At 41.1% G+C, this 16,230-nt stretch overlaps 1 protein-coding gene across 1 annotated transcript in view; it reads right to left on the bottom strand.

Annotated features, from left to right (window-relative positions):
* USH2A (usherin) overlaps nucleotides 1-16,230 on the bottom strand; it is a 940,802-nt gene that overhangs the window by 37,770 nt on the left and 886,802 nt on the right. The window contains exons 67-68 of the mRNA XM_044943197.2: nucleotides 4,327-4,536; nucleotides 994-1,232 (exon numbers count right to left, since the gene is read on the bottom strand). Coding sequence (XP_044799132.2) covers nucleotides 994-1,232; nucleotides 4,327-4,536 — 449 coding nt within the window. The remainder of the gene's footprint in view (nucleotides 1-993; nucleotides 1,233-4,326; nucleotides 4,537-16,230) is intronic.

Genomic DNA, 16,230 nt, shown 5'->3' with positions numbered 1-16,230 from the left:
CAACACTTTAAATTACATCAAAGGAATTCTGATTCAGCCACAGAAGTTCCTTATGTTCTAACTGAGCCCTGCAGAGTGAAAAATGCCAGGGAACCATGCTGCTGCTGCTGCTGCTGCTAAGTCACTTCAGTTGTGTCCAACTGTGCGATCCCATAGACGGCAGCCCACCAGGCTCCCCCGTTCCTGGGATTCTCCAGGCAAGAACACTGGAGTGGGTTGCCATTTCCTTCTCCAATGCATGAAAGTGAAAAGTGAAAGTGAAGTCGCTCAGTTGTGTCCGACTCTTAGCGACCCCATGGACTGCAGTCCACCAGGCTCCTCCATCCATGGGATTTTCCAGGCAAGAGCACTGGAGTGGGGTGCCATTGCCTTCTCCTCAGGGAACCATGAGGAGGAGCACATTCTTTCAATGATGGGGAATACATTTCCTCAACTTTCCTTCATTGTTTTGGCAGCACACTGAGAGCCACAAAGGACCAGGGTTAAACTTGTAGCTCCTGAAGTGGAAGTATGTTGTCTTAGCCACTGGACTGCTAGGAAAGTCCCTGCCTTGTGTTCCTTATTTTTGTTGTTCACCTTTCTATCCTTAGCTGATTTTATGATTGAGACACTTTGTAAGGAATGTGACCACTCATTGATTTTTTTGTCTATTTTGCTATAAAATGAAATGAAGTGTTAGTTGCTCAGTTGTGTCCAACTCTTTGCAACTTCAAGGACTGTAGCCCACCAGGTTTCCCTGTCCATTGAATTCTCCAGGCAAGAATACTGGAGTGGGTCGCCATTGCCTTCTCCGGGGGATCTTCCCAAGCCAGGGGTCGAACTCAGGTCTCCTGCATTGCAGGCAGCTTCTTCACTGTCTGAGCCACCTGGAAAGCCCATTTTGCTATAGGTACCTGTTCAATCAGCATGTCTTCCTGGGGAGGGTTGGGAAGCTGAAGGTCCGTGTGCATGTCTTATTTCGGTTTATTTCTCCCTTTGGCTCTCCCACACTACCTTTGAATAACACCGTTGGGGAACAGCGGCGGACTCCACTGGAAGGAGGCTGTCCTTGAGGCCAGCATCTGGATATGCGGAGAGGACAATCCTGCGGGTGGAGCAGGAGGAGTTCTCAGCTCTGCTGTTGGCCCTTGGCTGCAACAATTGAAGCAAGTGCAGGCCTCCACCCCAATGGAGTAGGTCGTGAACGGCTGCAGGCTGTGAAGAGTCTGCTGGGTGGCCAGGCCTTCAGCCAGCTGTAGAAGGAGAGAGAAGGCTAGATGAGGGCGGGTTGCAAGTCACAGACAGTTGATTCACTTTTATCATGTATCATGCTGCTGCTGCTAAGTCGCTCAGTCGTGTCCGACTCTGTGCGACCCCATAGATGGCAGCCCACCAGGCTCCCCCGTCCCTGAGATTCTCCAGGCAAGAACACTGGAGTGGGTTGCCATTTCCTTCTCCAATCATGTACCATACATTCTCTAAAAACAGTGTCTCGCTAGTTACTCTGGGAGATGCACCCTAGCATCCAGCACAGTATGTACCCTTAGGAATGACCAACCCAGTGGGAGAGGCATGGCTTACACATGCCAAAAAATGCAATGAGATAACAGTTAGATAGAAGTTTGAGGCCACAGGATAGGAATCACAAGGCACAGTGTTGTCTATTACCATAAATACTAGAAAATGGCACAAAGCTCACAAAATACTGACCAAGTTATGTGACCCTCAGAATGATGTCTTTTTGAAAAAAATCTATATTTGAATTATATTTCAACATTTTCTAAGGTTCATATTCTGCCATTGTTACTTGTGTGGATCAATAATTTGGGTATCAAAACTTCCCTCAAATTCTAAAGTTGAATATCATGAGCTTGAAATATATTTTATATATCAGTCAGTCGTTCAGTTGTGTCTGACTCTTTGCGACCCCATGGACTGCAGCACGCCAGGCCTCCCTGTCCATCACCAACTCCCGGAGTTCACTCAAACTCATGTCCATTGAGTTGGTGAGGCATCCAACCATCTCATCCTCTGTCGTCCCCTTCTCCTCCCGCCTTCAATCTTTCCCAGCATCAGGGTCTTTTCCAATGAGTCAGTTCTTTGCACAAGGTGGCCAAAGTATTGGAGTTTCAGCTTCAGCATCAGTCCTTTCAATGAATTTTCAGGACTGCATTCCTTTAGAATGGACTGGTTGGATCTCCTTGCAGTCCAAGGGACTCTCAAGAGTCTTCTCCAACACCACAGTTCAAAAGCATCAATTTTTGGCAATCAGCTTTCTTAATGGTCCAACTCTTACATCCATACACGACTACTAGAAAAATGATAGCTTTGACTAGATGGACCTTTGTTTTGTCTCTGCTTTTTAATACACTGTCTAGGTTGATCACAGCTTTTCGTCCAAGGAGCAAGTGTCTTTTAATTTCATGGCTTCAGTCTGAAAGTGCACTTTCATCTGCAGTGATTTTGGGGCCCTCCAAAATAAAGTCTCCCACTGTTTCCATTGTTTCCCCATCAATTTGTCATGAAGTGATGGGACTGGATGCCATGATCTTAGTTTTTTGAATATTGAGTATTAAGCCAACTTTTTCACTCTCCCCTGTCACCTTCATCAAGAGGCTTTTTAGTTCTTCACTTTCTCTCATAAGGGTGGTGTCATCTGCATATCTGAGGTTATTGATATTTCTCCCTGCAATCTGAATTCCAGCTTGTGCTTCATTCAATCGGGTATTTCACATGATGTACTCTGTATAGAAGTTAAATAAGCAGGGTGACAATATATAGCCTTGGTGTACTCCTTTCCCGATTTGGAACCAGTCTGCTGTTCCATGTCCAGTTCTAACTGTTGCTTCTTGACCTCCATATAGATTTCTCAGGGGGCAGGTCAGGTGTTCTGGTATTCCTGTCTCTTTAAGAATTTTCCACAGTTTGTTATGATCCACACAGTCAAAGGCTTTGGCGTAGTCAATAAAGCAGTGGTAGATATTTCTGTGAAACTCTCACTTTTTTGATATATTTATATATATTTAGGAGTTTGAAAGTCCATGTGCTTCTCTAAAGGTATTGTTCTATAAGAAATATACTTTTTTCCTCAGTTATCTTTGTTGCATTATAAACTTTTTAGTTTATCTGGAGCAAATGTTTTTTACCTTATTGCAGTTTTATTAAGTGCTCTTTGGAAGAGGAGAGCTCCAAAACTGGAAACTCATTTTCACATTGACATAAGCAACATTTAATTAAGAAGAGCTACCTGTTATTTAGAAAAATGTATACAAGGCACTCCAAATATAAATTATTTTAGTTTATTAATATTATCATTTTATAAGCATGGATAATCAAGGGTTGATTGTATTTACATCATCTATATTTATTGAATCGGAAGCCTTGTAGAAAATATGCTAATATTACTTTAACATTCAATACGAGACTTCCTTGCATGTGAGTGATCCTTTGAAATTGTGTTTCCATACCTGGCACACTGGCCTCAAAGGATTTCTCCACACTTGCCAAAATTGTTCCCTCAATCAGTCTAAATAATTTATCATGTAATACTGGGATGTGCACAATTTCTCTATGAGGTCTGTGTGAACAAAGTATTATAATCTATACTTATTCATAAGAAATGTGAGAGTGATACCAGCTGTCCTGCAGAGAAAAGAGACTTCATCTCCAGGATGGTAGTCTCTTGGTTTAAATAATGCAGGAACCAGACGAGTTGATTACTAGTGTCCTTTTCAGCCAGTGGCTCGGCTAAAACACAGTGTGAAAGGTGATTTCCCGCCACAGGACTGTCTTATCTCCTCAGTGTGCCCCAAATGTGTTAATGCATGAACAGTGGAGTAGGGCTGAGCTGAACCATTCTGTTGTCTTTTCCAAAGACCTAGAACTTTCTCGAAAGACTGAGTTTTCAGTGTATGATTAGAGATTTGCTCATGCCAAATGGGGATTCTGAGGTTTTCCTGTGCTCTGTTTTTTTCCCTTTTCATATTAACATTTACATCACTGACAAAGACTGTTTCTTGGCCCCTTACTACAAGCCACTACTATGTTAAGTGCTTGACATGTGTATCCTAATTAAATTCATTCAATTAATTTGATTATCTCTAAGGTCTTAGGCTTCTTACAAGATCGGTGGAGTCTTGAATACCACCTTTAGCCCTCCTCATCCCAAGTATTTACATATCTTCTGTATGTTTCCTGATGCTATTTCTTTGCAGTGGGATCTTTGCGTCACTAAGGTCACCACGGGGCAGCTGAGAACAGATGGATAAGAAAGAAGGATCAAGGCTAACAAAAAGCAAGGGCACCAAGCTTGATTTTAAGTAAACCAATCAGAATACTGCTGCTCACCACTGTCTGGGCCCCGCTGGTGCTCCTGGAGAACAATCTGTAGAGAGTGACAATCCCGTTGGGCTTCTGGGGGGCGCTGATGTTGACCACTGCTTGGGTGGCAGAAACCGTGTGGAACTTGGGGGCCCTGAGACCTTCTGGGGGGGCAGGTCCAGTTCTACACCGCGTCCAGCTGCTGGGGGCTTTTCCTGCTGAATTCACAGCCCAGACCTCCAAAGAGAAATCAGTAAGACCCATTAAAAGCAAGGTAACCTCAAGCTGCAAAGAAGCTGGCAACCAGAGCAACTGAACACACAGAATGAGAGACACTGTGATTCTGGAACTTCACAATTGCAAAGGAGGGCAGGTCTTCGCTCTTTTTAGCCTTTGACCCTGTGAACACAGAGGGGCTGATTAGAACCTTGGTTTCCAAATGCAATCAGCTGATTTAAGCCTAATGAAAAGCTGCTCATCCCTGTGCGGGTCCTGGAGTGATTTTTGTTAGCTTCTGCAAACCGGATGGATCTGCAGACTCCATAAAACTCAGCAATTCTTAAACCCTGTCCTCACTCAATCTGCATGAAAATTAAATTTTCCTTTCATCAAGAAGGGAATAAACATATGGAAGGAAGTATAATCTTATTTATCAAGCACCATTTGTATAATTAAACACGAATATCCTAAAAGGTTGCCTTAGGTCATTATTTGCATGAGTAAGTAATTTGTAGAATGTCAGGTACAATAGACAGAGTAGATGGATGTATGAGTGGATAGGGTTAAATTAGGCCCAATAATAGCCAACTACACAGTGATCAATCAGGATGATAGATCTAAATGGCAATACAAGAGGACCGTCTGCATATTTAGGAGTAGGAGTCTTCCTTAGTAAGCTTCCATGCTGGGCAAGTCTAACTTCAGGACAATTTTTCTGCATTTGGTGTCTTTGTGTGTGTATGTATACACACACATATATACACATACATGAATATTATAATTAATACATATAATTGTCTATAACATATATATGTATTTAATTATATATATTTGTTTTGAGCTTTTAAAGGCAAGTCTTGAAAACTTGATTCTATAGTACACATGTTCTAGGTGTGTGATGTTAAAAGAGCATGTGGAATGTTCAAATGCAAGATATTTAGGAAACACTGTAGGAGAATACTTTGCAATGCGAGTTTAGTTTCATTTTTATTTTGCTTTCACATCAGTAATATCTTTAAGAGAATTTAATGAATATCAGAGAGCTTTCCACAGTTAGGCTAACTCCTATCAGTGTTTCTGTACTTTTTTTTTTTTTTTTTTGCAGATTTCTCTAAAAGTAATCTTTCTGATGTTGAATTGCTCTTGAATTATGGTCAAGAGCAAATCCCCAGGCTGTTGCTGATAGGATTGCCAGAAGCCCTGTTTTTCACCCCCAGTTTTATTGAGAAATAATTGATATACATGCCCGATTTTAAAAAGAGGTAACTAACCTACTTACTAAGTAGAGCCTGCTCTTTTCAGTGTTCTGATCCATTGCTCCCATCATGTGGCTAATAATCACTCACATTTGTATAAATTTTATACTTTACAAGACACTTTAACAAATGTTCACTGACTAGGTCCTCACAAACACAACTTTGTAAGGTGGCTGGAGAATATATTATTGGCCCCTTTTACAGATGAGGAAATCAAGCCTCTGAAATGTGACTCTCTTGTTCAAGGTGACAGAAGTCACAATACCTGAAACTAGAATTCTACTCTCCAGGAAATTTTATTGCTGTTTCCAGTAAGCTGTGCTTTTGATTCTGTATGTCATCCATACAAATAAATAAGATACTCAGGATTATGAATATTAAATGACCTGTCTATAGACAATTGGAGAAGGCAATGGCACCCCACTCCAGTACTCTTGCCTGGAAAATCCCATGGACAGAGGAGCCTGGTAGGCTGCAGTCCATGGGGTCGCTAGGAGTCGGACACGACTGAGCGACTTCCCTTTCACTTTTCACTTTCATGCACTGGAGAAGGAAATGGCAACTCACTCCAGTGTTCTTGCCTAGAGAATCCCAGGGACGGGGGAGCCTGGTGGGCTTCTGTCTATGGGGTCGCACAGACATGACTGAAGCGACTTAGCAGCAGCAGCAGCAGCTATAGACAATTACCTGCAATTCTGGAATTAGGTAAAATCTCAGCTTGTAAGGGTAAACAGACATACCCAGGTTGCCTTGAATGATGAAGGTTTGTTTTGATAGACCCAGGGAAGTAAGGAGCAGAAAACTGTCTTAGCAATGTGAGAGCCAGGTTCCATGGAAACCAGGGTCCAGGGCAGAACACAACAGCTGCTCTTACCACCCTCTCTGGAATGGCCATGGTCAGTCTAACAACAGGGAGAGTAGCTATAGGAAATAACTGAGGAGGAGGGCATACTGTAAGGCTGATGAGAAAGAGCCTCTGACTTCAGTCTGCTCCAGACTAACCTCTTTTACTGAAAATTTCTTTCTGGAGGGTAGGAAAGCATTTCTGATTACACAATAAGTGACAAAGTTTGAAAAGACAATAAATATTCTTGAGAAAGGGATGCAAAATAAGGTGAATATGCTGATATCAAACTCTTTGCCAAGTGTAAGGCTTTGGTTGGTAATTTAAGTGCATACAGGATTTTAGTAGGGGCCACAAAGGATGGAGATGAACATAAGGAGGAAAGTGCAACTGGGCTTGACAAAATAAAAATTCAGCAAGCTGCCTATTAATTCGTGCTCAGTCACTCAGCCGTGTCCAACTCTTGAAGACCCCATGGACTCTAGCCCACCAGGCTCTTCTGTCCATGACTTTTTCCAGGCAAGAACAGTGGAGTGGGTTGCCATGCCCTCCTCCAGGGGATCTTCCTGACCCAGGGATCAAACCAGTGTCTCCTGTGTCTCCTACATTGGCAGGCAGATTAACTACTGCGCACCAAATCTATTAAGGCTTTTTAATGCTCACGTTGGCAGTTAGGTCTAGACTTCATGCCTTTCTGTGTTGCATGAGTTTTTATGGGGTGAAGTTCTAGTTCCAAAATATAATTTAACCCATGGTATTTTAAAACACTTGAGTCTCAGTAATGTAGTATTTTACTGTATTTCTCTAGAAATATTAAAAAAAAAAAAACAACTGGGCCATACAGAATTCCCCATCAGTAACTGGGAAGGAATGTAGGCTCTAGTGTCTTTTGTCTTTGAGAGGAGACCTTCATAATACAGTGCTTTTTTCCTAGTCTTTCTTTTTAGTATTCAATCAATTTGAGATCAAAATAGCATTCATATAAATCAACATGCTTATGCAAAGCAGGAGCAGCCTATTTACATGCGCTCCTCTGAAAATGAAAGCAGTTACAAAGAAGAAAGCTGTGCTAATGAAGCATTATGGATTTCTCAAGACTTGTACCACAAAGCAGTATCTCTTATGCCAAACTACCAGAAGAAAAGGCAGAAAGAAACTGTCAATGAATCTCTTTCTTCCTCTCTCTCAAGGTAAAAAGTCCTGTAGCTAAAAATCGCTGTAGATTTTTGTCTATGCCCAGCTAAACAGGAGATAAAGGAACTAAAGTATAGTTTAAGGTTCAGGATAAAAATACTAACAGATAATGCTTATGGTTTATTTTTACTGAGAAATAATGGCCCCAAGATTTAGGTCCATCTTTATATGGTAGATAAAAAGCAGAGATCTTATATGGGGAAATGTGAGTAGTATACTCTGATCTTCTATTTTTAATGAACCTGTATAAACATTAAGAAATGAGATATCTTGAGAACAGAGGTAGAGTTGCCTACTTTGTCTATCTAGCCACCTATCAGGTTGGCAAAAAAGTTCATTTGCATTTTTCCATAAGATGTTATGAAAAAATTTGAATGAACTTTTTGGCTAACACAATATCTATATCTATCTGCCACCTATCTACCTCTTATTTACCTAACTAATAAACCAACCCACCTGATTTGTATTCCAAGATCCCCTCACATATTCTTGTTGCTGTTTACTCACTCATGGACCCCATGGACTGTAGCCCGCCAGGCTCCTCTGTCCATGGGATTTTCCAGGCAAGAACACTGGAGTGGGTTGCCATTTCCTTCTCCAGGGGATCTTCCTGATTCAGGGATCCAACCCGTATCTCCTATATTACAGGTGGATTCTTTACCACTGAGCCACCAGGGTATATAAACAATGTATGAGTTACTCAGAAAAGAGAAGGGACTTTTTAAGAGTTGAAAACTAAAGTATAACTTATGAATTTCATGCTCAAGAGTGAAAAAAAGTAAGGATACATTTCATCTTTTGTTTATGCAAAATATCCTCACACTCACACTATCTAGTTGAACATATTTATCCTCTGATAATAAAAAAATTAAAGGTGATTAAAGTTTCTATTTATCATTTTGGTTTAATGAACATTTGCACATGTGCACATATATGCACACACACATACAACACACACACCCACACATTATAACTGTAAGAGTTAGGAGTTTCCCAACTTAGAGCTATTAATTAGAACAGGTTAGGGCTGGCTGAGATGGGGTGCTTTCCAAGGTTTTGGGTGAAACCATGAAAGGAGTTACAATGTAAGAAGATGTCATAGAAAACACAGATTAAATATTTGAATAAATTAAAAATAACTAAAATGATCTAACCCCAAATTTTCTAATTGACTAGCAAAAGAGTAGATCTATTTGTTTTCAATCTAATTTTTGTTATCTAACTAGTGACTATCACCAACCTTATGCTGTTGCCCATTAAAGATAAAATTGTTCTTTTATTTATCCTCTGCCCACTTTCCCAGCCTCCTAGGACTAATTACTATATGCTGCTTTAAAAATTTTAATTACATGAAATGTCAACATCTGCCACCATGCTGCCCAAATCTCACTGCTGTGGAAACAATGGGTTCAACTGTTTGTCCTCTGTTGAAAACTGCCTTTTACAAATCTTCCTTCAGAGGAGTCTTTGTCCAAGTGTGCTCCTTGGCTATTATCTTCAGAATCATTTTGCATTCCTATAAGAGAATTTCTAGTGAAATGATCTCAGAACCTGCCTTTTAAAAACATTTCCAAGGATTCTTGTGCCCAGTCTTGTTTGAGAAACCCAGAGAGCTATTCCCTACAGAACCAGGTACAGAAATCATAGGGTTTTTTTTCAATTTCTATTCACATGTTGTCTATTCAGAATTGCACTTTGCGTTACTTTTGTCATTACCTTCAGCCATTCAAATAAACACACAGCATGTATCTGGCTGAATATGTTACAATTGCAATGATCATCAACCGAGTTTATTACAGTGGCCAGAGTTCCAAGCAAACCAGAGTTCACCAGCTTTTGTAGAATGACCATTTGGCACCTAGTTTTCACTTCAGGTGCAAATTTCTTGAAATACTGTTATTTCTAGAACTTGCTGGGTATTTTTCCCCCCATGCAGCCCAGATGAACATTATTAACTATTTTAAAATGTTCTTAATTCCTCTCACCCAACATTTTCCCTCCTAATTTTACTCTAGATGGAAAGCAAGAGTTTGTGAACAGAAGCATTTGTAAGAAATTTTGTAAAAGAGAAAGAGAAGGAATCATGACTCCAGTGAGGATGAAAGAAGAGAGATGCTTTAGAAACCTTAGTGTGGGGGCACAATGGGCACTTACATTAATGACCTAACTATTCTTTAGCACACTTTCCATGTTTAACTGTAGTTTTCGTTCTAATGATTTGTCTCACTCAATGGCTCATAACTTTCTCAAATAACATTCCCCAGCCATAACTTTCTCAAATAACATTCCCCAGGACTAATATTTTCTAAGTGCAGTCTTAGTACAAAGAGAAATTCTTAATGTAAAATTTCAGGGTTTCTTAATTATAAAAATACCTTATGATTCTTTTGGTTGAGGAAATGCTACAAGTCTTGATAAGACCAGGAGAACAAACCTAGCAATGCTTTCTATACTGTTAGTATCCAGTTGATATCTACTTGGTCATGTATTTGTTATCATTTTCCATATAAAAATGGACCATAGTAATAATGGGACTTTCCTAGTGGCTCAGAGATAAGGAATCTGCCTGCAATGCAGGAGACTCAGGTTCAATCCCTTGGTCAGGAAGATCCCCTGGAGAAATGAGAGCAACCCACTCCAGAATTCTTGCCTCAAGAATTCCAAGGAGTAGAGCCTGGCTGGCTACAGTCCATGGGGTTGCAGAGTCAGACACAACTGAGCGACTCACACACACACATAGGAATAACCAAATTCAGCCAGTGATCTTTCACAAAAACCCTCTTATCTGATGACTCTTAATGTAAGCGACAGTGGTTGTCCTTCCCCTTGAAGCATTTTGAGATTTTGCACTTTTTTCCAGGCTGTTTATTACAAGTTGAAGTATAACTGTGACTCTCAGAGGATTAATACACAGAGGAATTTTCCAGTTCTCTGCACCTTCTGTGATATTCTATAACATACTTCCTTGTGGAATAATGGCAATTTTTGATAAAACAGAAACATTTCAACAATATGTTTCATCAAGCAGCACTAGGGATGCAACATTATTCACAAAAACTGGAGAATATGAATATATTTTCATGACAATTCACATCAGAAACAAACAAGTCCAACATGAACAGCCATGCCAGTAATTAATAAGAAGAGTAAATAGGTTACATGTTAACAGGCAAACAATTAAATTATTTGTTTCCTAGGGGCATGTAATGAGATTGTGATCACACTCCCAGGAGAGAGACAAATAGATATTAAAAAGGTCTTTCCGATACCTATATTGGCTAAGGCCAACAGCTAATTCAATAGATTCGATCAAAATCACCTCTTCTTTCACTGCTCCTGATTTATGACTTGGGCTGCAGTTAGTCATCACTCATTGCAGTTTGCTCTCCAGCGCTCATAAATTATGCCTCATAAATAAAAAGATACAATCAAGGAAATCATATCAATTCATCTGCAACCTTGGAGTACATTTTCCCATGGCATTCATGCCAATGCCTTTTTAAAGGGTAGCTTGCCATGGGTTTTGAGTATGTTCAAAGAGCAACACACCAAAATAGGCTTTGCCAGAACTGAGGTTAAGAGAGACTAAAAAGAGAAGGCAATAAATCTGAAATGATATGATGATGATAAGATTAAAAAAAAAAATTCATTAACAGTCCCACAGGCTGCATTCATAAAGGAATCACTGGCTGAAAAGCTCTGGGTAGCTATCTGTTTAACCATCTACCTATCTGATTTTCTTTCATCATCAAATGGACTTTTTTCAGCATCTCTGTTTGCATGGTGCTTTGCCGGGTCCATTATAGTTATGCTTTTACAGATATGGTCCTTGCATTCCAGGCTCCTTTAATCTAAAACACTTTGCATCAGGCAAGATGGAACATGATTTTAATTGAATTCTGGGACCCAGGGGAAGAAGGGTACAGCAGAACACTGTGTTTGCTTCTACTGGTGCTTTTGAAATTCAGAGATGTGAAGCTAAGTAAAGAGATTACAAGACATTTTCCTCACTAGAAATGGATGTCTTCTGTCACTAATGCTCAACACACAGCCATGTCCTTTGGAGGTGCTCAGTAAGTATGAATGGCTCTTTCCTAAAATGTAAGAAGAGGAAAACTGGCTTCCATATTAGTGGAGAATACTGAAATTAGCTTCCATTTGATGTTCCTAATGATAATGAAAATTTGGAACTTATCATACTCCCTTTTAATTGCTGTGTTTGCTCTCCCTGAGAGAGCAAACTCAGGGACTCAGTCCTGTCCAGCTCTCTTGGAGGATATGTAAAAGTAGTTCATGGGTTTAGTGAGCACCTATACTTGTATAAGGGTATTACACGTGCTGATTTACTTCATCCTCTCAACATCCTGTGAGGGACTATCAGCATCATAACCAGTTTACACACAAGGAAACAGAGGCACAGAGACGTTTACATAGCTTGGTAGGTGGTAGGGCCAGCCCTGTCATACAGGTATGTGAAGTAAAAGCTTGAGCTCTCTGCTTTTTCTATTGAAGGAGGTCCTAGATAGACACATCTTCTATGAGTTTGAGATACTGCCCTGAGGCTGCTGTTGAACTCTGCACAGACTGACTGTTTCGCAGAGAGGAGCCCTAAAGTGAAGTGGTGGAAACGACCACAAACATCACAGTATCCATACCTGCTGCTACGCATCATGCTTTAAACAATACTTCCTGTTATACAGAGGCAAGTACTAGTCAAATACTTTCCCTGCTGCTCCAAACATGTGTAAAGTGAAAGTGAAAGTTGCTCAGTCATGTCCGACTCTTTGCAACCCCGTCGACTGTAGCCCACCAGGCTCCTCTGTCCATGAAATTCTCTGGGCGAGAATTCTGGAGTGGGTAGCCTTCTCCAGAGGATCTTCCCAACCCAGAGATTGACCCCAAGACTCCCACATTACAGGTAGATTCTTACCATCTGAGCCACCAGGGAAGCCCAAGAATACTGGAGTGGGTGGGTAGCCTATCCTTTCTCCAAGTGATCTACCTGACCCAAGAATCAAACCAGTATCTCCTGAATTACAGGCAGATTCTTTACCAGCTGAGGTACTAGGGAAATCCATATAAATGCACTTAAATGGCAGGAGAATTTCAGAAAAACATCTACTTCTGCTTTATTGACTACGCCAAGCCTTTGACTGTGTGGATCACAACAAACTGTGGAAAATTCTTCAAGAGGTGAGAATACCAGACCACCTTACCTGCCTCCTGAGGAATCTGTATGTAGGTCAAGAAGCAAAAATTGGAACCGGACATGGAACAACGGACTGATTCCAAACTGGGAAAGGAGTATGTCAAGTCTGTATATTATCACCTGCTTATTTAACTTACATGCACAGTACATCATGGCAAATGCCAGTCTGGATGAAGCACAAGCTGGAATCAAGATTGCAGGGAGAAATAACAATAACCTCAGATATGCAGATGACACCACCCTTGTGGCAGAAAGTGAAGAGGAACTAAAGAGCCTTTGATGAAAAGTGAAAGAGGAGAGTGAAAAAGTTGGCTTAAAGCTCAACATCACCAAAGGGGTGGGAAGACCACCTAATCCACCCCTCTAACCCAACCCTGCACACACCCCTACCCTCACCCCCGTAAGGAACCAGCTTGTCCCTACCCTCAGTGAGCTAGCGAAGGAAACTGTTACTTGTTCTTGCTCCCCCTGCTACAGCAGGGGCTCCAATAAAGCATTGTCCTAAGTTTTTTTTTCTGGTCTCTGATCAATTTTTATTAAGGAGGTCAAGAACCCTGGTGGGTAAAACTAAAATACTAAGGTAAGTTTTTTTTCATCCCAATTTTAGCGGTAAGGAAACTGAGGCTTAGAGAGTAAATTACTGGTTGAGGACACAGTGACAATAAGTCCTGCAGCCCAGATTACACCCTGAGTCAGTTTATCTTTGCAGGGTCAGGAGTTCATGCTCTTGATGGGGTGACTTGAGGATGCTATGTTTCAGCAGAACAATGATGGGATCTGGTGTCAGAACATTTGGACCCAAGTTCTGATTCTGCCATTTCCTGACTAGGCACTTTGCTCAGTCATTCAGTTTCCTGATTATGATGGAAAAAATAATATCTACCTCACAGGATTATTTTGAGATTTACGGGCAATAAAATTGCTATAAATTTTGAGAAATGGGGTGGAGGATAAGTACATTTATAAATATTTTACTAAGATTGTGAAAGCCCCAGAGCTGTACACAAACACAATTTGGAGCAACCAGAGGGTGAATTAAGAACACAGTCTGTGGAACTTGAATTCTAGGTTCAAATTTCAGTTCTTTCGCTTACCAGCTGTACCCTTGGGCAAGTTAACTAAGGGTTTCTAAGGGTTATTATTTAGAATAATCCTTGCCTCAGATGATTATTATGAGTTAATGCATGCAAAACTTTTAAGAGTCCTTAGCAGTACATGCTGCTGCTGCTGCTAAGTCACTTCAGTCGTGTCCGACTCTGTGCGACCCCAGAGACGGCAGCCCACCAGGCTCCCCTGTCCCTGGGATTCTCCAGGCAAGAACACTGGAGTGGGTTGTCATTTCCTTCTCCAATGCATGAAAGTGAAAAATGAAAGTGAAGTCGCTCAGTCGTGTCCGACTCCTAGAGACCCCATGGACTGCAGCCCACCAGGCTCCTCCGTCCATGGGATTTTCCAGGCAAGAGTATTGGAGTGGGGCAAGCACTAAATACACGATGATGGTTTTTATTATATTTGTGTGAAAAGTCAGGATATGACTTCTTAGTTGAGAAAGTGAGACTAAATAGCAATTCTCTAATTCACTTCTGGGTCCATTGAGCTGTTACGGATTAACAACAGACTTGGAAACCCTGACCGTATTCTTAGTCAACCCATATCTCTCTGTGTCTTTGTCTCTGGGTACTTCTCCACTCTAGAACTCTGAGGGTTAGAATAAATGAAAGCCTGGCTTTTCAGAATATTGCTTCTACATCAAAATTTGTTGATTGGATGGCATCCTCCATTTTACCTTCTTATTAAAATTTCTCAAAAGTACCTCAAGATATATAAAAAGGAAACAGTGAAGAAAGGGAATGCATTATTCAAAGAAAAGAATCTTGTTTCCAGTTTCATTGCAAATATGCCTTTGGGAGAGAACTGTTCAGTTTCCTAGACACTTATAGGCATCTTAGTAATGATCAGATACATTAACAGATAGATAAATCAATTCACAAGATAAAGTCTTGACCGTCTTCTTAAAGATTTCCATCGAAGGCATCTGATTTACTTCAATATGTTAATTTGCTACTCTCTCTAGATGTGACAGCTTCATAGAGATCAAGATGTTTGGAATTTAATGGAAATAAACCATTAGTCCAAGTACTTAGATTTACCGAGTGTTTTATCAATAATCATAGAGTGGCAAGCCAAAGCTTGCCAGGTGATCCTCCAGCCCAGAAAGAATTCTCCTGGAAAGGCATTGTCATAACTTGGGTGAGAAACAGCACCCACTTGGGGTATGGGGGATGTCTGGGGTGTTTTCTCTTTGCCTCCAGATCCATTCTCTGCCCTTCTCTGCTTGGTGGCCCGCTTTACAAAAAGAGAGAGTTGTCACTTTCTCCTTCTCTCTCTCTGGTATCCCAGTTTGGCAACAGGCTGTGTTCCTTCTCCATGGACACAGCTTCTCCAGGGCAGCCCCTCCCCACTGGTTATAACATTTACTGGGTTACAGAAACAGCTTCTTCCCCTTGCCCCTTTAGGTCTAGAGGGTAAGGTAATAGCTCCCAATGATGGCTAGACCCTAGGTATGTCAACATCCCTTGTTGATTCTCTTCATCCTGCCCACATTTCATATGTAGCCTTTTCATTAAACTTTCCTTAAATGCATGTTTGAGTATGCTTCTTCCTGCTGAAATCCTTATTGACAAAGGAGAGAACATTTTGAACCTTTCCCAGGTACCAATCATGGTGGGTAGGCTAAGAGAGGCGTTTGCTCATAAGAATGGAGAGATTTGGAAGAGCATTTTTTTTTGTGAGACTGAATAGTCTCTATGGAATGATGATGATGTTTAGTCACTCAGTCAGGTCCAACTCTTTTGCAACCCCATGGACTGTAGCCCACCAGGCTCCTCCTCTGTCCCTGGGATTTCGTAGGCAAGAACACTGGAGTGGGTCGTCATTTCCTTCTCTGGGGGATCTTCCTCACTCAGGGATTGAATCTGCATCTCCTGCATTGGCAGGCAGATTCTTTACCACTAAACCACATGGGAAGCCCCTAGGGTATGATATTCAATCTTCAATATCAAGGAACTCCTCAAGACAATCTGGCCAGAGTGGAAAGAGTGTGTCCAGGAGGGTTTGGTGTGGAGACTGTGCTGTTCCTGGTTGAGGACATGTCTGTTTCTCCCTAGGTCTGTTGTGCCATCACTCAAATCTCTGTCTTCACAGCTTAC

Source organism: Bubalus bubalis, chromosome 5 (genome assembly GCF_019923935.1).
Source record: "Bubalus bubalis isolate 160015118507 breed Murrah chromosome 5, NDDB_SH_1, whole genome shotgun sequence".
NCBI classification, from domain to species: domain Eukaryota; kingdom Metazoa; phylum Chordata; class Mammalia; order Artiodactyla; family Bovidae; genus Bubalus; species Bubalus bubalis.
This window is presented reverse-complemented; position numbering and strand designations above follow the sequence as displayed.